General features: G+C 46.0%; 1 protein-coding gene across 11 annotated transcripts in view; it reads left to right on the top strand.

Annotated features, from left to right (window-relative positions):
* nav2 (neuron navigator 2) overlaps nucleotides 1-17,835 on the top strand; it is a 603,312-nt gene that overhangs the window by 570,032 nt on the left and 15,445 nt on the right. For 7 of the 11 annotated variants that reach the window (XM_033038682.1, XM_033038683.1, XM_033038676.1 and 4 more), the window contains 6 exons: nucleotides 2,125-2,303; nucleotides 4,187-4,340; nucleotides 13,046-13,205; nucleotides 14,926-15,023; nucleotides 15,847-15,945; nucleotides 16,669-16,837. In XM_033038682.1, coding sequence (XP_032894573.1) covers nucleotides 2,125-2,303; nucleotides 4,187-4,340; nucleotides 13,046-13,205; nucleotides 14,926-15,023; nucleotides 15,847-15,945; nucleotides 16,669-16,837 — 859 coding nt within the window. The remainder of the gene's footprint in view (nucleotides 1-2,124; nucleotides 2,304-4,186; nucleotides 4,341-13,045; nucleotides 13,206-14,925; nucleotides 15,024-15,846; nucleotides 15,946-16,668; nucleotides 16,838-17,835) is intronic. The other 4 variants (XM_033038677.1, XM_033038685.1, XM_033038686.1 and 1 more) reach the window with 1 other exon arrangement.

The raw sequence follows: 17,835 nt of genomic DNA, 5'->3' as shown, positions 1-17,835 counted from the left end.
GTTCTGCTTGTCTTTTGGCCTCTGTTGCAATGTACTCCTGCTACTGATGTGCTTTTATGGCCTGGCTGGTAAATATCATGAATTTAGCGTTTAGTTTTTATCATAGTCACGTTTACCAGCTGTTTGTCTGCCTTCCAGTAAATGGCAGAGAGATGCTTTACATCAATTGAAACAAGGCAAACACATAAGGTAGAGCAAAGAGGTTTAAAAGCGTGGGGTGATCCCATCGGGATAATGAGACCTCATGGCATATTGGATTTGGCAACATTTTATTAGAGCACTTTACCAAACTTTTAGACAATAGGTGCAGGAGTAGGCCATTCGGCCCTTCGAGCCAGCATTTAATCAGCACTACCAGAAAAGGATAGAAATGGTGCTAGAATAGTTTTGAGGAATAAGTTAGCTGTCTGGGATACTGCATTAATGGAACCGGTCATAGATTCATGCAGCACGGAAACAGGCCCTTCGGCCCAACTTGCCCATGCTGACCAAGATGCCCTTTCCACGCAAGCCCCACCCACCCACGTTCGGCCTATATCCCTCTAAACCTTTCCTATCCATGTACTTGAGCAAATATCTTTTAATTGCAGTTACTGTACCTGCCTCAACTACCTCCTCTGGCTGCTCGTTCCATACACCCGCCACTCTCTGCATGGAAAAGTTGCCCCTCAGGTTCCTATTAAATCTTGCCCTCCTCACCTTAAACATGTCCTCTGGTTTGAGATTCCACCACCCTCAGTAAAAGTCTCTGTGCATTCACCCTATCTACCTCCCCCTCCCCACCCCCCCCTCACGATTATATATGAAATATTCAATGCGATTATTTCCTACCAGGTTACAGATTTCAAATGGGATGAATCAGGAAACTTCCAGAAGGAATTTCTTCTTGTAACAGTCCGTTTTTTTGAATTTGATGTTTTGAGTAATATTTCACATTCAGTTAGACTAAAGTCGATCTCGTTATAGACTTGGTTGATTTTTAATGTTGCGTAATGCATTGTTTCAAAATACTGGCACATCTTGTGTTACCTCAGTTACGATTGTTTTTCGCCGGGTTCACAAGTTATAGGAGTAGAGTTGGGCCATTCGGCCCATCGAGTCTACCCCGCCATTCAATCATGGCTGATCTCTGACTCCTAGTCCCGTTTTCCTGCCTTCTCCCCATAACCCTTGACACCCGTTCTAATCAAGATTTTGTCTATTTCTGCCTTAGAAATATCCACTGACCTGGCCTCCACAGCCTTCTGTTGTATTCTCCTGCCTTCTGCTCATTACCCCTGACACCCATACTAATCGAGATCATATCAACCTCTACCGTAAAAATATCCATTCACTTTACTTTGCTTGTAACGTTCCACAGATTAACTACCCTCAGACTCAAGAAGTTCCTCCTCACCTCCTTTCTCAAAGAGCGCCCTTTAATTCTGAGGCTTAGACCTCTGGTCCTAGATTCTCCCACCAGTGGAAACATCCTTTCCATGTCCACTCTGTCTATGCCTTTCATTATTCTGTTTTAATTAAATAAGTTTCAATGAGGTCCCCCACCCCCCCCCCCTGAATAACTCTGCTGCAGTTAGTTGGAGCAAATAATCACATGTAATATCTGCGGAGATTCCATCTACAAATGCAGCGGGAGATTAGCTTGGATAATAACTTGGACTGGATTTCTGATGGTCATCTTTCAAGGTTGAGGCAAACGGGAGGAATGATGTGACTTTTATCTGTGTCCACTGTAAAAGTGGTACTCTGGCTGCAGATGAGGAAAGCTATAAGACGCTCTTGCTGAAAAATACAACCTATGTTGATTCTGCTTCATGTGCTACATGCCTATATCAGCATGTCCTACGCCTCTTCTAAAGTTCACTTACATTTTCTTCATTTGAATGAATTTCAGTGGCAAAGTGGTATAGTGATGTGGTTTACATAGAACTATCTACTGGACATGAATTTTCTCTGCGTTTGTTTTTGTTTAGCCATTGACTCCGTGAACTGAGGATTCATTGAATCAATGTGATTTGCTCAGAGATTTTAGCACGTTGATTAGAAGCATGTGGATTTAAGTCAAGGTCGTGTTCAAATGTTCGTTCATTTTTAACAGCTCACGTTGATGTTTGTGTTATTCAGTTAAGAAGCTCCTTCAAGCAAGCTTTTGGCAAAAAGAAGTCTCCAAAGTCTGCTTCATCTCATTCGGACATTGAGGAAATGAACACACCGGACTCGTCCTTGCCTTCCTCGCCCAAGTTTCCACGTAATGGATCAACTCCGTCCACCCCAGTGATGAGAACATCACACTCCAACTCACTGTATGTTGACGTTTTACTTACAATCACAAGGCAAACTTGGTCGGATGTGTGGTTACAATCATGTCTAGTGGCCGTGATTCATTGTAATAGATATGATAGATATGATTTTGTGTAGAGATGCAGCGTGGAAACAGGCCCTTCGGCCCACCAATTCCACACACATTAACACTATCTACACACTTTAGGGACAATGTGTAATTCTACCCAGCTTATTAACCTACAAATCTGTACGTCTTTGGAGTGCGGGAGGAAACCGGAGAGATGTGGGAGAAAACCCACGCAGGTCACGGCGAGAACGTACAAATTCCGTACAGACCAGCATCTGTAGTCAGGATTGAACCCGGGTCTCCGGCGCTGTAAAGGCGCAACTCTACCACTGCGCCACCGTGCCGCTCAAATCTTGCAGTGTACAAGGTGCAGCACAATAGGAAGTTTATCTCATCTTTTTATCCCCTAATCTGCATCCTCGAAACCCAGATTTGCAGTAAGAATAAACGATGGTCTCTCGTGATGGAGCCAAGTAGATCACATGCTGGCAGAGGAGAGCATTGTAACATAGCATCATGTTCAGCACGCACATTGTGGGCCGAAGGGCCTGTTCCTGTGCTGTTCTATGTTCATTCATTTGCTCTCAAGAAAGCCGAGGCTTGTTCATAACCTCATAAATTGCAGGAGCAGCATTCGGCCATTCGGCCCATCAAGGCTACTCCGCCGTTCAATCGTGGCTAATCTACCTTTCCCTCTCAACCCCATTCATCTGCCCATTACCCCTGATGCCCGTACTAATCAAGGACATATCAACCTCTTCCTTAAAATTATCCATTCACTTTACTTGGCTTGTAAAATGATTCCCCTAATATTCGTGCAGTTACACTAATTAAATGGAGCTATATTTTTAAGTGTGGATTCTTCAAGGTGCCTAAAGACCAGTCAGACATTAAACAGATGAGTTACAAGGAACTGCAGATGCTGGATTACAAATTGTATGCATTTAATGACCTTTGCATTTGCTGAATCCGATGAATAGTATTTCTTATCTGATTTGCACCAGTATAAATATTATGCCTAATTATAGGATTAACTTGAAGAATTATGTTTATGTTTATCAGAAAATGTTGTGTTATTGCTGAATGTTGGAGAGTAACTAAGAGGCAAATTAATTAGAAGGCTGTAATATACAAGTGTGTCAATCACAGATTCTGGTAAATACCAAAACCCCCCCACAAATGCTGGAGTAACTCAGTGGGTCAGTCTGAAACATAGAAATATAGAAAATAGGTGCAGGAGTAGGCCATTCGGCCCTTCGAGCTTGCACCGCCATTCAATATGAACATGGCTGATCATCCAACTCAGTATCCTGTACCTGCCTTCTCTCCATACCCCTGATCATTTTAGCCACAAGGGCCACATCTAACTCCCTCTTAAATATAGCCAATGAACTGGCCTCAACTACCTTCTGTGGCAGAGAGTTCCAGAGATTCACCACTCTCTGTGTGAAAAAAATGTTCTCATCTCGGTCCTAAAAGACTTCCCCCTTATTCTTAATCTGTGACTCCTTGTTCTGGACATCCCCAACATAGGGAACAATCTTCCTGCATCTAGCCTGTCCAACCCCTTAAGAATTTTGTAAGTTTCTATAAGATCCCCCCTCAATCTTCTAAATTCTAGCGAGTACAAGCCGAAGAGGGTCCCAACTTGAAGCGTCGCCTATTCCACGTTCTCCAGAGATGCTGCCTGACCCGCTGAGTTTCTCCAGCATTTTTGTCTACCTGCAGTGAGGGGAATAGTAATTGTGTGTTAGCTTTCATGCTTTTGGACTGAGCGAATAGCGATCGTTGACTGTGGTCTCCCCCCCCCCCCCCCTCCCCATGCATGTCGTGCAGCATCTCAGACTGCATCGACGGAGAGGCTGAGACCATCATGCAGCTGCGAGGCGAGATGCGGGAGAAGGAGATGAAGCTGACCGACATCCGTCTCGAGGCTCTGAGCTCAGCGCATCAACTTGACCAGCTCCGCGACGCTATGAACAGGATGCAGGTGAGACGGGCGGCCTTCACTCTCAGTTTGGTTTATTGTCGCAATACAATACGATACGACAGAACGTTATTTATCACAGGAGGGAAATTAGACAATAAACAATAGACAATAGGTGCAGGAGTAGGCCAATCGGCCCTTCGAGCCAGCACCGTCATTGATCGGCCACCAGTCATAAAACACTACAAGATACATGAAAATTGAAATTAAAGTGATGAGTGGAAAGGATTGTGGATGTGCAAAGATTGGGGAGGGGGAGGGGAGTCAGTCGGCCCCACGACAGAAGAGGGAGGAGTTGTACAGTTTGATAGCCACAGGGAAGAAGGATCTCCTGTGGCGTTCTGTGCTGCATCTTGGTGGAACCAGTCTGTTGCTGGAGGTGCTCCTCAGATTGACCAGTGTGTAGGAATGTTACAAAAGTTTGAGATTTTAAAAATCAAGCCTATATGTAATTTATCCTCTCAGATAAAGCACAAAAAAAGCTTTAATATTTACCTAATTCACTTTCATACCTTCAGTATTAAAAAAAAGTGATGGTAATTTTCATACTATTAAATTATTATTTTGTTCCCTATTGTTTTGTGGGTAGACAAGCATGCTGGAGAAACTCAGCGGGTGAGGCAGCATCTATGGAGCGAAGGAAATAGGCGACGTTTCGGACCGAAACCCTTCTTCAGACTGATCTGAAGAAGGGTTTATTTTGTTTCCCTGTTGTTTTGTATTGACTTAACTCAAAAGCTGTGATCGAGGACAAGGGCCGTTTTACGCCGACATACATACAGATCGGTCATGGCTGCCGCCATGGGGGCGGCCATGTTTAACATGGCGGCCAGCGGCCACAATCCGATCTGTATGTACTGCGGAAGTTTTTACTCAGATATTTAGCATGAAAATAGTGATCACGGATAGACAATTACACAATACGGATAATGATCATGTTGCCGATATCGGGGGCCTAATTAACTTATTTCGCATCATCAGATTAAAATAAAATAAGATGTTACGTAAACGTCCTGCATACATTTTGTTTTAGCGTGAACTTGTGATCTGTGATTTTGAAGGCCTTGAATTTGAGCCCCGACTTCCAAATCCAGCGATTCAATAGACCAGCGATGTGTTGAGATAAAAACACGAACGGATGACCGAACGAGATTCCCGCGACATCATAAGCTTGTCGTAAGAGGAAATCCTTCCCTGACAACAATGAAAAACCTGCAGTTTACTCACCCCCTCCCCCCCCCACCTCCCCACCCCCCCACACCCCACAGTCTCTCGAGTCCTGTCTGCTGATCTGGAGAGCCACTGATGGCAGGGATTGTATCAACGTTACAGTGTGTCACAATACAATACAATACAATACAATACAATTTTATTTGTCATTTGAACCTCATTAAGGTTCAAATGAAATGTTGTTTCTACAGTCATACACACAAGAAAGAACCAAGACACAACACAATTTACACAAACATCCATCACAGCGCATCTCCTCCTCGCTGTGATGGAAGGCAAAAACTTATCTCTCCCTGCACTCCCCATTCCCCTCCCGATGTCAGAGTCAAAGCCCCCGGCGGGCGATGGCAATTGTCCCGCGGCCATTAACGCCGCGCCGGTGGTGCAAGGCCACGCTCCGGGTCTTGTTGTTGGAGCCCCCGGCGGGCGCTAGCAAAGTCCCGCAGCCATTCCAAGCCGCGCGGGGCGGTGATGTAAGCCCCCGCTCCAGGTCATCTTCAACCCCGCAACTCGGGCGGGAAAAGTCGCCGTTGCGGAAGCCCCGAAAAGCGTTCTCCCAGCAGGGACCCGCGGGCTCCCGGTGTTCCTGTCCTCATGGAGGGGGTGAGCTGTATTATTTTCCCCTGATTCGAACTCGGAGAATGTCCGTAGCGGGTCCGTAGGAGTTCGTGGATGTCTGAAGAAGTCTGAAGAAGGGCTCGGACCCGAAACCCGAACTTGCTATTGAGGGAGCGCAGCGTAGGTTTACCAGGTTAATTCCCGAAATGGCGGGACTGTCATATGCTGAGAGAATGGAGCGGCCGGGCTTGTACACTCTGGAGTTTAGAAGGATGAGAGGGTATCTCATTGAAACATCTAAGATTATTAAGGGTTTGGACACGCTAGAGGCAGGAAACATGTTCCCGATGTTGGGGGGGGGGGGGGGGGGGGGGGGGGGGCAGAAACAGGGGCCACAGTTTATGAATAAGGAGTAAGCCATTTAGAACGGAGACGAGGAAATACTTTTTCTCACAGAGAGTTGTGAGTCTGTGGAATTCTCTGCCTCAGAAGGCGGTGGAGGCTGGTTCTCTGGATACTTTCAAGAGAGAGCTAGATAGGGCTCTTAAATATAGCGGAGTCAGGGGATATGGGGAGAAGGCAGGAACGGGGTACTGATTGAGGATGATCAGCCATGATCACATTGAATGGCGGTGCTGGCTCGAAGGGCCGAATTGCCTACTCCTGCACCTATTGTCAATTGTCTATTACCTCCATTTTTTGGTCTGAAGATGAGCTCGGACCCGAAATGTCACCTATTCCTTTCCTCCAGAGATGCGGCCTTACCTGCTGAGTTACTCCAGCATTTTGTGTCTACTTTTCACTTCATTTAAATCAGACATCCACACATAACAATGTCTGGTACTGATGGCATGAAGCCAAGTTACTTCACTGTAATTTCCAAGAAGTTTCAGTTCTCCTGGAATGTGTTAATCGCCCCTGGTCTGGCCACCTCATCATTTCCACGTTTTCTCGGTGAGACCAAGCGTAGGCTTGCGCGATCACTTCGCCCAACACCTCCGCTCGGTCCACAATAACCAACCTGATCTCCCGGTGGCTCAGCACTTCGACTCCCCCTCCCATTCCGAATCCGACCTTTCTGTCCTGGGCCTCCTCCATGGCCAGAGTGAGTCCCACTGCAAATTGGAGGAGCAGCACCTCATATTTTGCTTGGTTAGTTTACACCCCAGCGGTATGAACATTGAATTCTCCAATTTCAGGTAGTCCTTCCTTTCTCCCCCTTTCCCCTCCCCTTCCCAGGTCTCCCGCAGCCCACTGTCTCTGCCTCTTCCATTCTTTTCCCCCCCCCTTCTCCCCCGACATCAGTCTGAGTAAGGGTCTCGACCCGGAACATCGCCTATTCCTGAGCCCCATAGATGCTGCCTCACCCGCTGAGTTTCTCCAGCATTTTTGTCTACCTTCGATTTTTCCAGCATCTGCAGTTCTTTCTTAAGCTTAATGTCTAGGATCCTCCTTTTTGCTCTCAGTAAGGCCTTGGAGGAAGGCAGCAAGTATACAGGAGGCAGCACAGATGGGGCAAGAGCCTCTATCTCTACCTAGATATAACATTGAGGGCACAAGTTAGTGCTGAAGTGACTCAGTGGGTCAGGCAGCATCTCTGGCGAATGCAGACGGGTAACGTTTTGGCTTGGGGCCCTTCTCTGAAGTAGACCTCAACATCTTAAGACCAGGGAGAAAAGTTAGTTCGACTCCAGGTTAGTATTGTATATGTAACTCTTTTGCTTCCACTTTTCTGCTTCTATATCCATTTCCCCTGGTGACCATGTTTCAAGGAGAGAATGATTTTTATGATCAGGTGGGGACTACTTACCTTGTCCTCTCCTGGATTTGCACGACGTGCTTTCTTCAGTCTGTCTACTCTCTTGTTGCCATTTATCACATCTCTGGAAACTTTTCTTCAGTCTGAAGAAGGCTCTCAACCCGAAACTAGGTTTATTGACCCGAGAGCTAGATAGTGCTCTTAAAGATAGCGGAGTCAGGGGATATGGGGGGAAGGCAGGAACGGGGTACTGATTGTGGGTGATAAGCCATGTTCACATTGAATGGCGGTGCTGGCTCGAAGGGCCGAATGGCCTACTCCTGCATCTATTGTCTATTGTCTATTGAAACAACTCCCGTTCCTTCTCTCCAGAGATGCTGCCTGTCTCGCTGAGTTACTCCAGCATTTTGTGTCACTCTGGGCAACATGTTCGGCACAGGCATTGTGGGCCGAAGGGCCTCTTCTTGTGCTGTGCTGCCCTGTTCTATGTTCTAAATCACGTCTCTGAGAAGACCACCAAACTCACACTAGCTGCATTCTGCAATGATGGTATTACAGTTTTCAATCTAATCTTTTGCCAGCGACTCAGATGTTAATGTTAATGTTGCTTCCCCCATTGACTTGTATCTGCTCCAGCTCTGCATGCCTGAAGCTGCCCCAGGGAGACATCAGCAGTATGTTGTACCTCAGCCAACCTGGCCTGCCCATTCATGCATGCAACTCGTTCCCAAATGCATCAGCGTCCTTATTGTAAGGTCGTCTGAGAGGCGGAGGGTGTGGAATTATTTTGGCCAGAGGACATTTGGAAACGCCCGCCACGATTGAGTGGAGCCCAGATTTTTCCCTCAGCTGCACTTCCATGGGGAGGGAGAAGACATATTGAGGTTTGTTCTCCAGCCGAGAGCACTCGACAGAGGAGTGCAATCTTTCTGGACGGCTATCTGCTCAGCCATTGTTTTAAGAATCAGTAAAACCCCTGTCCCACGGTACGAGTTCATTCCAAGAGTTCTCCCGAGTTTGCCCTGATTCAAACTCGGAGATTTACGGCAATGGCCACTCGTCGGTATTCGGGGCTCTCGTGGACATTTTTCATCATGTTGAAGAAATCTTCATGAGTCTTCCCGTGCTTACCTACCGTTAGCGAGTCTTCCCGAGTACCTGCCGTTAGCGCTGAGAGACGACCCCGAGCTCCGACGTACCCGCTACGTACATTCTCCGTGCTTACCACGAGTTTGATTTTTTTAAACTCGGGAGAGCTCTTGGAATGAACTCGCACCGTGGGACAGGGCTTTTAGGAATCAGAGGTGGGCCGTCAGAGAGAGAAGGGGAGAAGAGGAGACCAGCGGGGGGAGAGGAGGGGGAGGGAGCGGAGGGTGGACCTGGCAGAGGCCCACCAAGAACGAAGAGGGGCCAGTAGACAGGACTGTTCAGTGAACTTTTATAAGTTAGTCGGCTCTGAAACGTGGCAACACTTGTCTACTGCCCAGGTCAGGTCTGCTGTACGATATTACCAGCTTGCACACAACACAAAACATTTTGCTGCCCCGAGGTACATGTGACAATAAAGTATCATCAAATTCCTTGAATCATTGAATTGAACAAAGTGATTGCTGGAGCAAAGTTTGCACTTAAAGCGGTGAAGGTTTAAAGAATCTGAATGCAGATTGACAATCAGCTGACAGCCTGTGAAATCATTTGTAACTTTAAGTTACTATTTCTTTATAAAGGGCCTGTCCCACTTAGGCGATTTTTTTGGGCGACTACAAGCAACTACTGCAAAATTTTCAACATGTTGAAAATTTTTCGGCGACAATTTTTGTTGTCATAGGTTGTCGCCAGTTGACTCCGCTTTCTTTAAGAGCCCTATCTAGCTCTCTCTTGAAAGTATCCAGAGAACCGGCCTCCACCGCCCTCTGCGGCATGGACAGGTTGGGCCGAAGGACCTGTTTCCACCCTGCATGACTATCTATAACTCCGTGAAGCCATTTCTCAATGTTCCAAGATTCCCCTACACAACACATAATGCTGTGTTCATGGGTTACTATTCAACCAAAATCATCCAGATTTTTTGATAGCATTGCAGTTTTCACTGTGTTAATAGGTTTCATTTTACTGCTGTTGTCAGGGATCATGTTTCATGGCCCCGCATTCAATTATCCCGTTGGCGTGCAGAATTACCTGAAGACCTGGCCAAGTGTTCTTGAACCGTGCGAATCCGCTGCTGTTTAGGGTGTTGTGCTCATCTGAAATGATATTCCTTTTTGTCAGAAGCAACAAATGTTCAACTTTGGCCATTGTTCAGACAAGTTAAAGCTTTGAAAGGCTCGTCAAATGAAACTTTTTTAGAACGCACTGCCAGCAGCAATTGTAAAATAAGAGTGTTTTCCTTTAGTTTGGGTTAGCGATACACCATGGAGACAGGCCCTGCGGCCCACCAAGTCCACGCCGACCATCGATCACCCGTTCACACTCGTTCTATGTTATCCCACTTTCTCATCCACTCCCTACACACTAGGGGCAATTTACAGAGGCCAGTTAACCAACACACCCGCACGTCTTTGGGAGGTGGGAGGAAGCCAGAGCATCCAGAGGACACTCTCGCAATCACAGGGAGAAGGTACAAACTCCACCCGCAGACAGCACCTGGGGTCAGGATCGAACCCAGTTTCTGGTGCTGTGGGGCAGCAGCTTTAGAATAAACTGTGGAGGCTGTTATTGGGTATTTTTATAGCAGAGGTTGACAGATTGTTAAATAGTATGGGTGTCAAAGGTTACATAGATACATAGAAAATAGGTGCAGGAGGAGGCCATTCGGCCCTTCGAGCCTGCACCGCCATTCAATATGATCATGGCTGATCATCCAACTCAGTATCCCGTACCTGCCTTCTCTCCATACCCCTTGATCCCTTTAGCCACAAGAGCCACATCTAACTCCCTCTTAAATATAGCCAATGAACTGGCCTCAACTACCCTCTGTGGCAGAGAGTTCCAGAGATTCACCACTCTCTGAGTGAAAAATGTTTTTCTCATCTCGGTTTTAAAGGATGTCCCCCTTATCCTTAAGCTGTGACCCCTTGTCCTGGACTTCCCCAACATCGGGAACAATCTTCCTGCATCTAGCCTGTCCAACCCCTTAAGAATTTTGTAAGTTTCTATAAGATCCCCCCTCAATCTCCTAAATTCTAGCGAGTATAAGCCGAGTCTATCCAGTCTTTCTTCATATGAAAGTCCTGACATCCCAGGAATCAGTCTGGTGAACCTTCTCTGCACTCCCTCTATGGCAATAATGTCCTTCCTCAGATTTGGAGACCAAAACTGTACGCAATACTCCAGGTGTGGTCTCACCAAGACCCTGTACAACTGCAGTAGAACCTCCCTGCTCTTATACTCAAATCCTTTTGCTATGAAGGTTATGGGGAGAAGGCAGGAGAATGGGAGGGAAAGATAGATCAGCCAAGATTGGATGGCGGAGTAGACTCGATGAGTCGAATGAAGTTAAAAAATGTATTGCTCTGATTTTGGTACATATGACTCTCTCCCTCTCGCTCTCTTTCTCTCTCTCTATATATGTATATATATATATATGATATTATATATATAAGCTGGAGTAACTCAGCGGGACAGGCAGCATCTCTGGATAGAAGGAATGGGTGATGTTTTGGGTCGAGACCCTTCCTCAGATAGATGGAGATATATTATATATATATATATATATATATATATATATATATATATATTTCTACACTGAACTTATTTTCCTCTACACTGAATCACTTCCCTCTGGAAGGCAACTCCGGACTGTCAAAGCTGCCGAGGCCAGATATTAAAACAGTTTTATTTCCACCAGTAGTAGCTCTACTCGATAACCAAAATTCTGTTGCCTCCTTTTGCTCTGCTATTTTATTTAATTCACATGTTTAATGTTTTATTATTAATGTTTAATGTTTTACGTGTCATTCCTAACTGTCACTGTATGTCATGTTGTCACTTGTGGGCGGAGCACCAAGGCAAATTCCTTGTATGTGAATACTTGGCCAATAAACTTATTCATTCATTCATTTTCGTTTATTACCTTCTTTACATAGTACTATGTTTACATATTCTGTTGTGCTGCTGCAAGTAAGAATTTCATTGTTCTGGTTGGGACATACAGAGTTGCCAAGTAGTACGGATTTTCCGGATTTTGTACGGAAATGCGATCAGAATACGGATGTACCGATTTGCTTTGTAAAATGCGGATTTTTAAAAAATCAGCCTGAAACTTCCTGTTTCATCTTGCTGGTTAAAAAATGCAAGGATATAAAAAGTAATTTAACTCTAAAAATGATAGCAGATTAAATCTAATAGTATTTTAAATTTCAAGATCTGCATGATTATTTTTGTAAGTTTTGATCTGCCTGTCCCGCTACAGGTTTAAACAGCGCTGTCAGTTTGACGCTATGGGTTCTAAAAATAGCGCTCCCTGCTGGAGCGCCGTTGCCTTTACACATAGCGCTATGGGCTTTATACATAGCACTATGGGTCACAGGCTGTTTGGGGAGGAGCAGGAGAGAGGGAGTGGGATGGAGGGAGGGAGTAAGAGAGGAAGGAAGGAAAAAAGGAAGGAGAGAGGGAGGGAAAGAGGGAGGGGGAGGAAGAGAGAGAGAGGGAGGGAGAGAGAGGGAGAGAGTGAGGGTGGGAGAGGGAGGGAAAGAGAGGAAGGAGGGAGAGAGAGCGAGAGAGGGAGGCTTCCAAAATGCCTTCTCCATCTTCATCTGGTGCTAAAAGCAGGAAGCAGCCGTTCAAACAGCAATATACAAAGAGATGGCAATGAATGCACTGTCAAGTAAGGTGCGTGCAAGACATGTCAATTGGTTACAAAGTTATGCATTCTTGAACTCTTTCATGGGTATCACCCCACATAAAAAATAACATTATTTTGTTATTATCGCTGTGCCATTATTTTCAGCAAAATGGCACAGCGTAAAAATACTGATTTCCTCAGCAAAATACCGATTTTCAGGTACTAGAATACTGAAATACTCTGACAAAACTTGGCAGCTCTGGACATAGGACAATAAAACCCTCTTGACACAAAACTCTAAACACTCTTGACATTTTTCTATTGGCGTAGGAAGAGCAACCTAATTCGCTTTAATCCCGAATTTATTTTCTCTTCCAGACGGAAATTGAGAAGCTGAAGGCCGAGAACGACCGACTGAAGTCAGAGACTCAGGGAACGTGCAGCCGGGCCCTGTCACAGCTCTCCATCTCATCATCCCCACGCCAGTCGCTCGGCCTCTCCCAGCACAGCCTGAACCTGACAGAGTCCAACAGCCTCGGTACGTAACTCAGAGATCACTGGCCCTTATTTGTGGGAAGGAACTGCACCCGAAACGTGTGTGAAGGAACTGCAGATGCTGGTTTAAGCTGAAGGTAGACACAAAAAACTGGAGTAACTCAGCGGGACAGGCAGCATCTCTGGACAACATGGAGAGGTGACGTCTCTTGGGTCGGGAGCCTTCTTCAGCCAGATATTCTTATTCTTGCGTGCAAATGTTTTTAGTTCTCAGGGGTAAGTTCTCAGTTCTCTGAAGAGAAGGAATGGGTGACGTTTCGGGTCGAGGCCCTTCTTCAGACCCTTCAATATGTGAACGTATTGTTGCGCATAACTCTATGAACATTAATGTACAATAAAGGGCTGAATATTAAATTAAAAGCGATGTCCTGCAGGGTACTATGATGTTTAATGAGACAGAGAGAAGGACATTTGGACCATTTTGTTCGTGTTCACTGCTAAGGTTGCATAAATCATTGCAACGTCCCAGTTTTCTCTCAGTCATCTTGCATGTTTCAACTCTCCCTGTTTAAGTTTAGTTTAGAGATACAGCGCGGAAACAGTATTCTAACCGCGATTGCATCAAACTGTGGACTAGGAGGGATTAAAAAAAGACACAAAGTGCTGGAGTAACTCATCGAGTCAGGCAACATCTCTGGACAACATGGACAGGTGATGTTTCAGTTCGAGAGCCTCCTTCAGCCAGATTTTCTTATTCATACGTGCAAATGTTTTTAGTTCTCAGGGGTAACCGACGTTAGAATATGAAGGCTAGTGGCTGAGTCAGTGGAGTAATGATGTTACTGAGTCTGTATCTGCAGCACTGTGTTCATGTTATAATCCCCTCACCTAAGGACTCTCTGCCACAGAAGGCAGTGGAGGCCAATTCACTGGATGTTTTCAAGAGAGAGTTAGATTTAGCTCTTAGGGCTAACGGAATCGAGGGATATGGGGAGAAAGCAGGAACGGGGTACTGATTTAGGATGATCAGCCCGTGATCATATTGAATGGCGGTGCTGGCTTGAAGGGCCGAATGGCCTTCTCCTGCGCCTATTTTCTATGTCTCTTGGGCGGTACTCTTGGTGATGGAGGTAAAGATTCTCCAGGTTTGCACCTGTAATGGCATTAACATACAAAGAGAGGTTTGTCAAAGTCACTGAAGGGTTTAAAGCCATGTCAGGTAACCTCAAGGTAAAAACAGACACACAATAGCTGATCGGGTAGACTGGTGCATGTTGCCAGAGGTGGTGGTAGAGGCAGATACGACAATGGCCTTTAAGAGATTTTGGGATAGGCACACGGATATGCAGGGATATGGACTATGTGCAGGCGGGTAAGAATTGGTCTTTGCATCATGTTTGGCACAGACATTGTGGGCCGAAGGGCCTGTTCCAGTGCTGTATGGATTGTTCAATGTAAGAGGGTGAAAGTTCCTTCATTGAGTCTTTTCAGGACAGAGTTTGGTTAGGTCTGAAGTAGGATCCCAACCTGAAGCGTCACCAATCCATGACCTCCACAGATGATCCGTGACCCGCTGAGTTACTCCAGCACTTTGTGTCCATTTTGGGTGGAGTCTTTGTTATGTGAGGGAAAAGGAATCTGGGATTTGGGAAAAGGCACAGAGGCGAGTGGTCCAGCCATGACCTTATTGAACATTGGAGCACGAGAGTCCAAATATGTTCCTGATTCGTGTTCCATTTCTAATTGTCGTTACGTTTGATCAGACATGCTACTGGAGGACAACGCGGACGGCATGAACCGGAAGGAAAGCAGACATGTGAAAATAGTGGTCTGCTTGCAAGAAGAGAAGAGATGGAAAGAGGTATGGAGAAAGTTTCCAAGTGCATTGCTGATGAAATGTGTAGAAAGGAACAATGCGTGGTTTATACCGATGACGTTTTACACTGAAGTTTTGTTCCGATCAGTGAAATTGTACAAAAGGTGTGAAGGTTTTCAAGGTTCCTCCCCCCCCCCAAACCCCCTTCCCTCCCAAACCCCCCTCCCCCACACACACCCTCCCCCACACCAGCCCCCTCCCCCACTCACCCCACCCCCCCTCCTACCCACACCCCCCTCGCCCACACCCCCCCTCCCCACGCCCCCGCTCCCCCACTCACCCACCCCCACACCCCCTCCCCAGAGTGGTGGAACATTGCTTTGGGGGAACGGGTTGCGTTGGGGGAATGGGTGAGTGGTGGAATATTGCGTTGGGGAATAGGTTGCGTTGGGGAGGACCAGGCCTCCCGTGTGACTGGGACCCAACAGGTCCCACTGAGTCTAGTGGTACATTAAATGCCACCTACTTATTGTGTACATGGACACAATCATCAACGGGGCAGCATTGTGGCACAGCGGTAGACTTGCTGCCCTACAGCGGCAGAGACCCAGATTCGATCCTGACACCGGAGTTTGTACCTTCTCCCTGTGTTTTAACTCCGGGTGCTCCGTTTTCCTTCCACACTCCAAAGACGTGCAGGTTTGTAGGTTAATTGGCTTCTGTAAATTGCGTGTGTGATAGCGTTAGTGTACGGGGTGATCGCTGGTCAGCGCGGACCCGGTGGGCCGAAGGGCCTGTTTCCGCGCTGTCTCTCTAACTAAACTAAACATGTGCCCATTAAATCTCTCTTCCATTTGTCACATGCATGCAGGAATCACGGATGAGAGAGTACATCGTGGGCTGCATTGGTGTCAGTGGGAAGACTAAGTGGGATGTGTTGGATGGTGTTGTGCGTCGTCTATTTAAGGTAAGGTTTGAAAATTAAATTTATATATACAATACCCAGTTCAGTGATTGGGGAATAATTATTATTTTAAATTTGCACCTCATTACAACCATCAGGCTATTGAACACTTCAACCTCCAAATAAGCTCTGAATTACAGAGAATTGGGGCATTGGTTTTATCTTTTGGCATTATTATTGTTTGTTTGTGTGTGTGTGTGTGTGTGTGTGTGTGTGTGTGCGTGTTTGTTTGTGAGTGTGTGTGTGTGTGCGCGCGTGTTTGTGTGTGCGTGTTTGTGTGTTTGTGTGTGCGTGTTTGTGTGTGTGTGTTTTTGTGTGTGTGTGTGCGTGTGTGTGCTTGTGTGTGTGTGTGCGTGTGTGTGCTTGTGTGTGTGTGTGTATATGTGTGCTTGTGTGTGTGTGTGTGCGTGTTTGTGTGTGTGTGTGTGTGTGTGCGTGTTTGTGTGCGTGTTTGTGTGTGTACGTGTTTGTGTGCGCGCTTGTGTTTATTTATTTATATGTGCGTGTGTGTGTGTTTCTGTGTAAGTATGTATATATGTGTGTCTGTGTATACATATATATATATATATGTACACACACACACACTGACCTTTTCTTGTTTATCATATTGTTTACAGTGTACTATGTTTACATATTCTGTTGTGCTGCTGCGAGTAGGATTTTCATTGTTCTATCTGGGACACACGACAATAAAACACTCTTGACTGTTGAACCAATTTTTCTCAGGAGTACATTATCCATGTGGATCCAGTAAGCCAGTTGGGGCTGAACTCGGACAGTGTGTTGGGCTACAGTATTGGGGATATCATACGCATCAACAACGTGGACACACCCGAATTGTTACCCTGCGGCTACTTAGTCGGAGAGAGCAACACAATCACTATGTCCCTGAAAGGTATGAATGGTATTTGTTCTGGAGGCTTCAGTGCTCTTGATTTTCAAGAAAGTAGATTGGACTTTTATACTTTAGAGATACAGTGCGGCAACAGGCCCTTCGGCCCATCGAGTCTGCTCTGACCAGCGATCACCCCGTACACGAGCACTATCCTACACACACGAGCGACAATTTACAATTTCACTAAAACCAATTAACCTATAAATCTGAAGGTAGACAAAAATGCTGGAGAAACTCAGCGGGTGAGGCAGCATCTATGAAACAAAGGAATAGGTGACGTTTCGGGTTCTTCTGAAGAAGGGCCTTCGCTCCATAAATGCTGCCTCACCCGCTGAGTTTCTCCAGCATTTTTGTCCACCTTCGATTTTTCCAGCATCTGCAGACCTTCTTAAACCTATAAAAACCTGTACGTCTTTATGGAGTGTGGGAGGAAACCTGAGCTCCCGGGGAAAACCCAAGCGGTCACAGTACGGACAGCACCATCACGGGGAGAACATACAAACTCTGTTCAGACAGCACCCGTAGTCAGGATTGAACCCGGGTCTCTGGTGCTGTAAGGCAGCAACTCTACCCCAGCGCCACCGTGCCACCCCATTCGAGAAGGGGAACCAGAGGTAAGATCTAGAAAACGAGAAAGAACAACAGGAGTAAACCATCACCCTCAGACCTGATGGGGAATTAGGAATTTAAAAATATGGACCAGAATTTTTTAATTTCATTGAAACCCCATAATTGGAAAATAATTTGGACCAAGCACAGTCCAATGATGCAGCATCTCTGGAGGACATAGATAGCTGAATTTTCAGAGAAGGGTTTCGCCCGAAATGTTGCCTATTTCCTTCGCTCCATATATGCTGCTGCACCCACTGAGTTTCTCCAGCACTTTTGTCTACCTTCGATTTTCCAGCATCTGCAGTACCTTCTTAAACAAATTTTTGTGTTTCTTTGAAGAAGGCCTGAAAAATCACCCATCCACGTCCTCTAGAGATACTGCCTGA

Source organism: Amblyraja radiata, chromosome 20 (assembly GCF_010909765.2).
Source record: "Amblyraja radiata isolate CabotCenter1 chromosome 20, sAmbRad1.1.pri, whole genome shotgun sequence".
Taxonomy (NCBI): domain Eukaryota; kingdom Metazoa; phylum Chordata; class Chondrichthyes; order Rajiformes; family Rajidae; genus Amblyraja; species Amblyraja radiata.
Note: the sequence above shows the minus strand (reverse complement) of the source record. Positions and strands in the feature narration are given on the sequence as shown.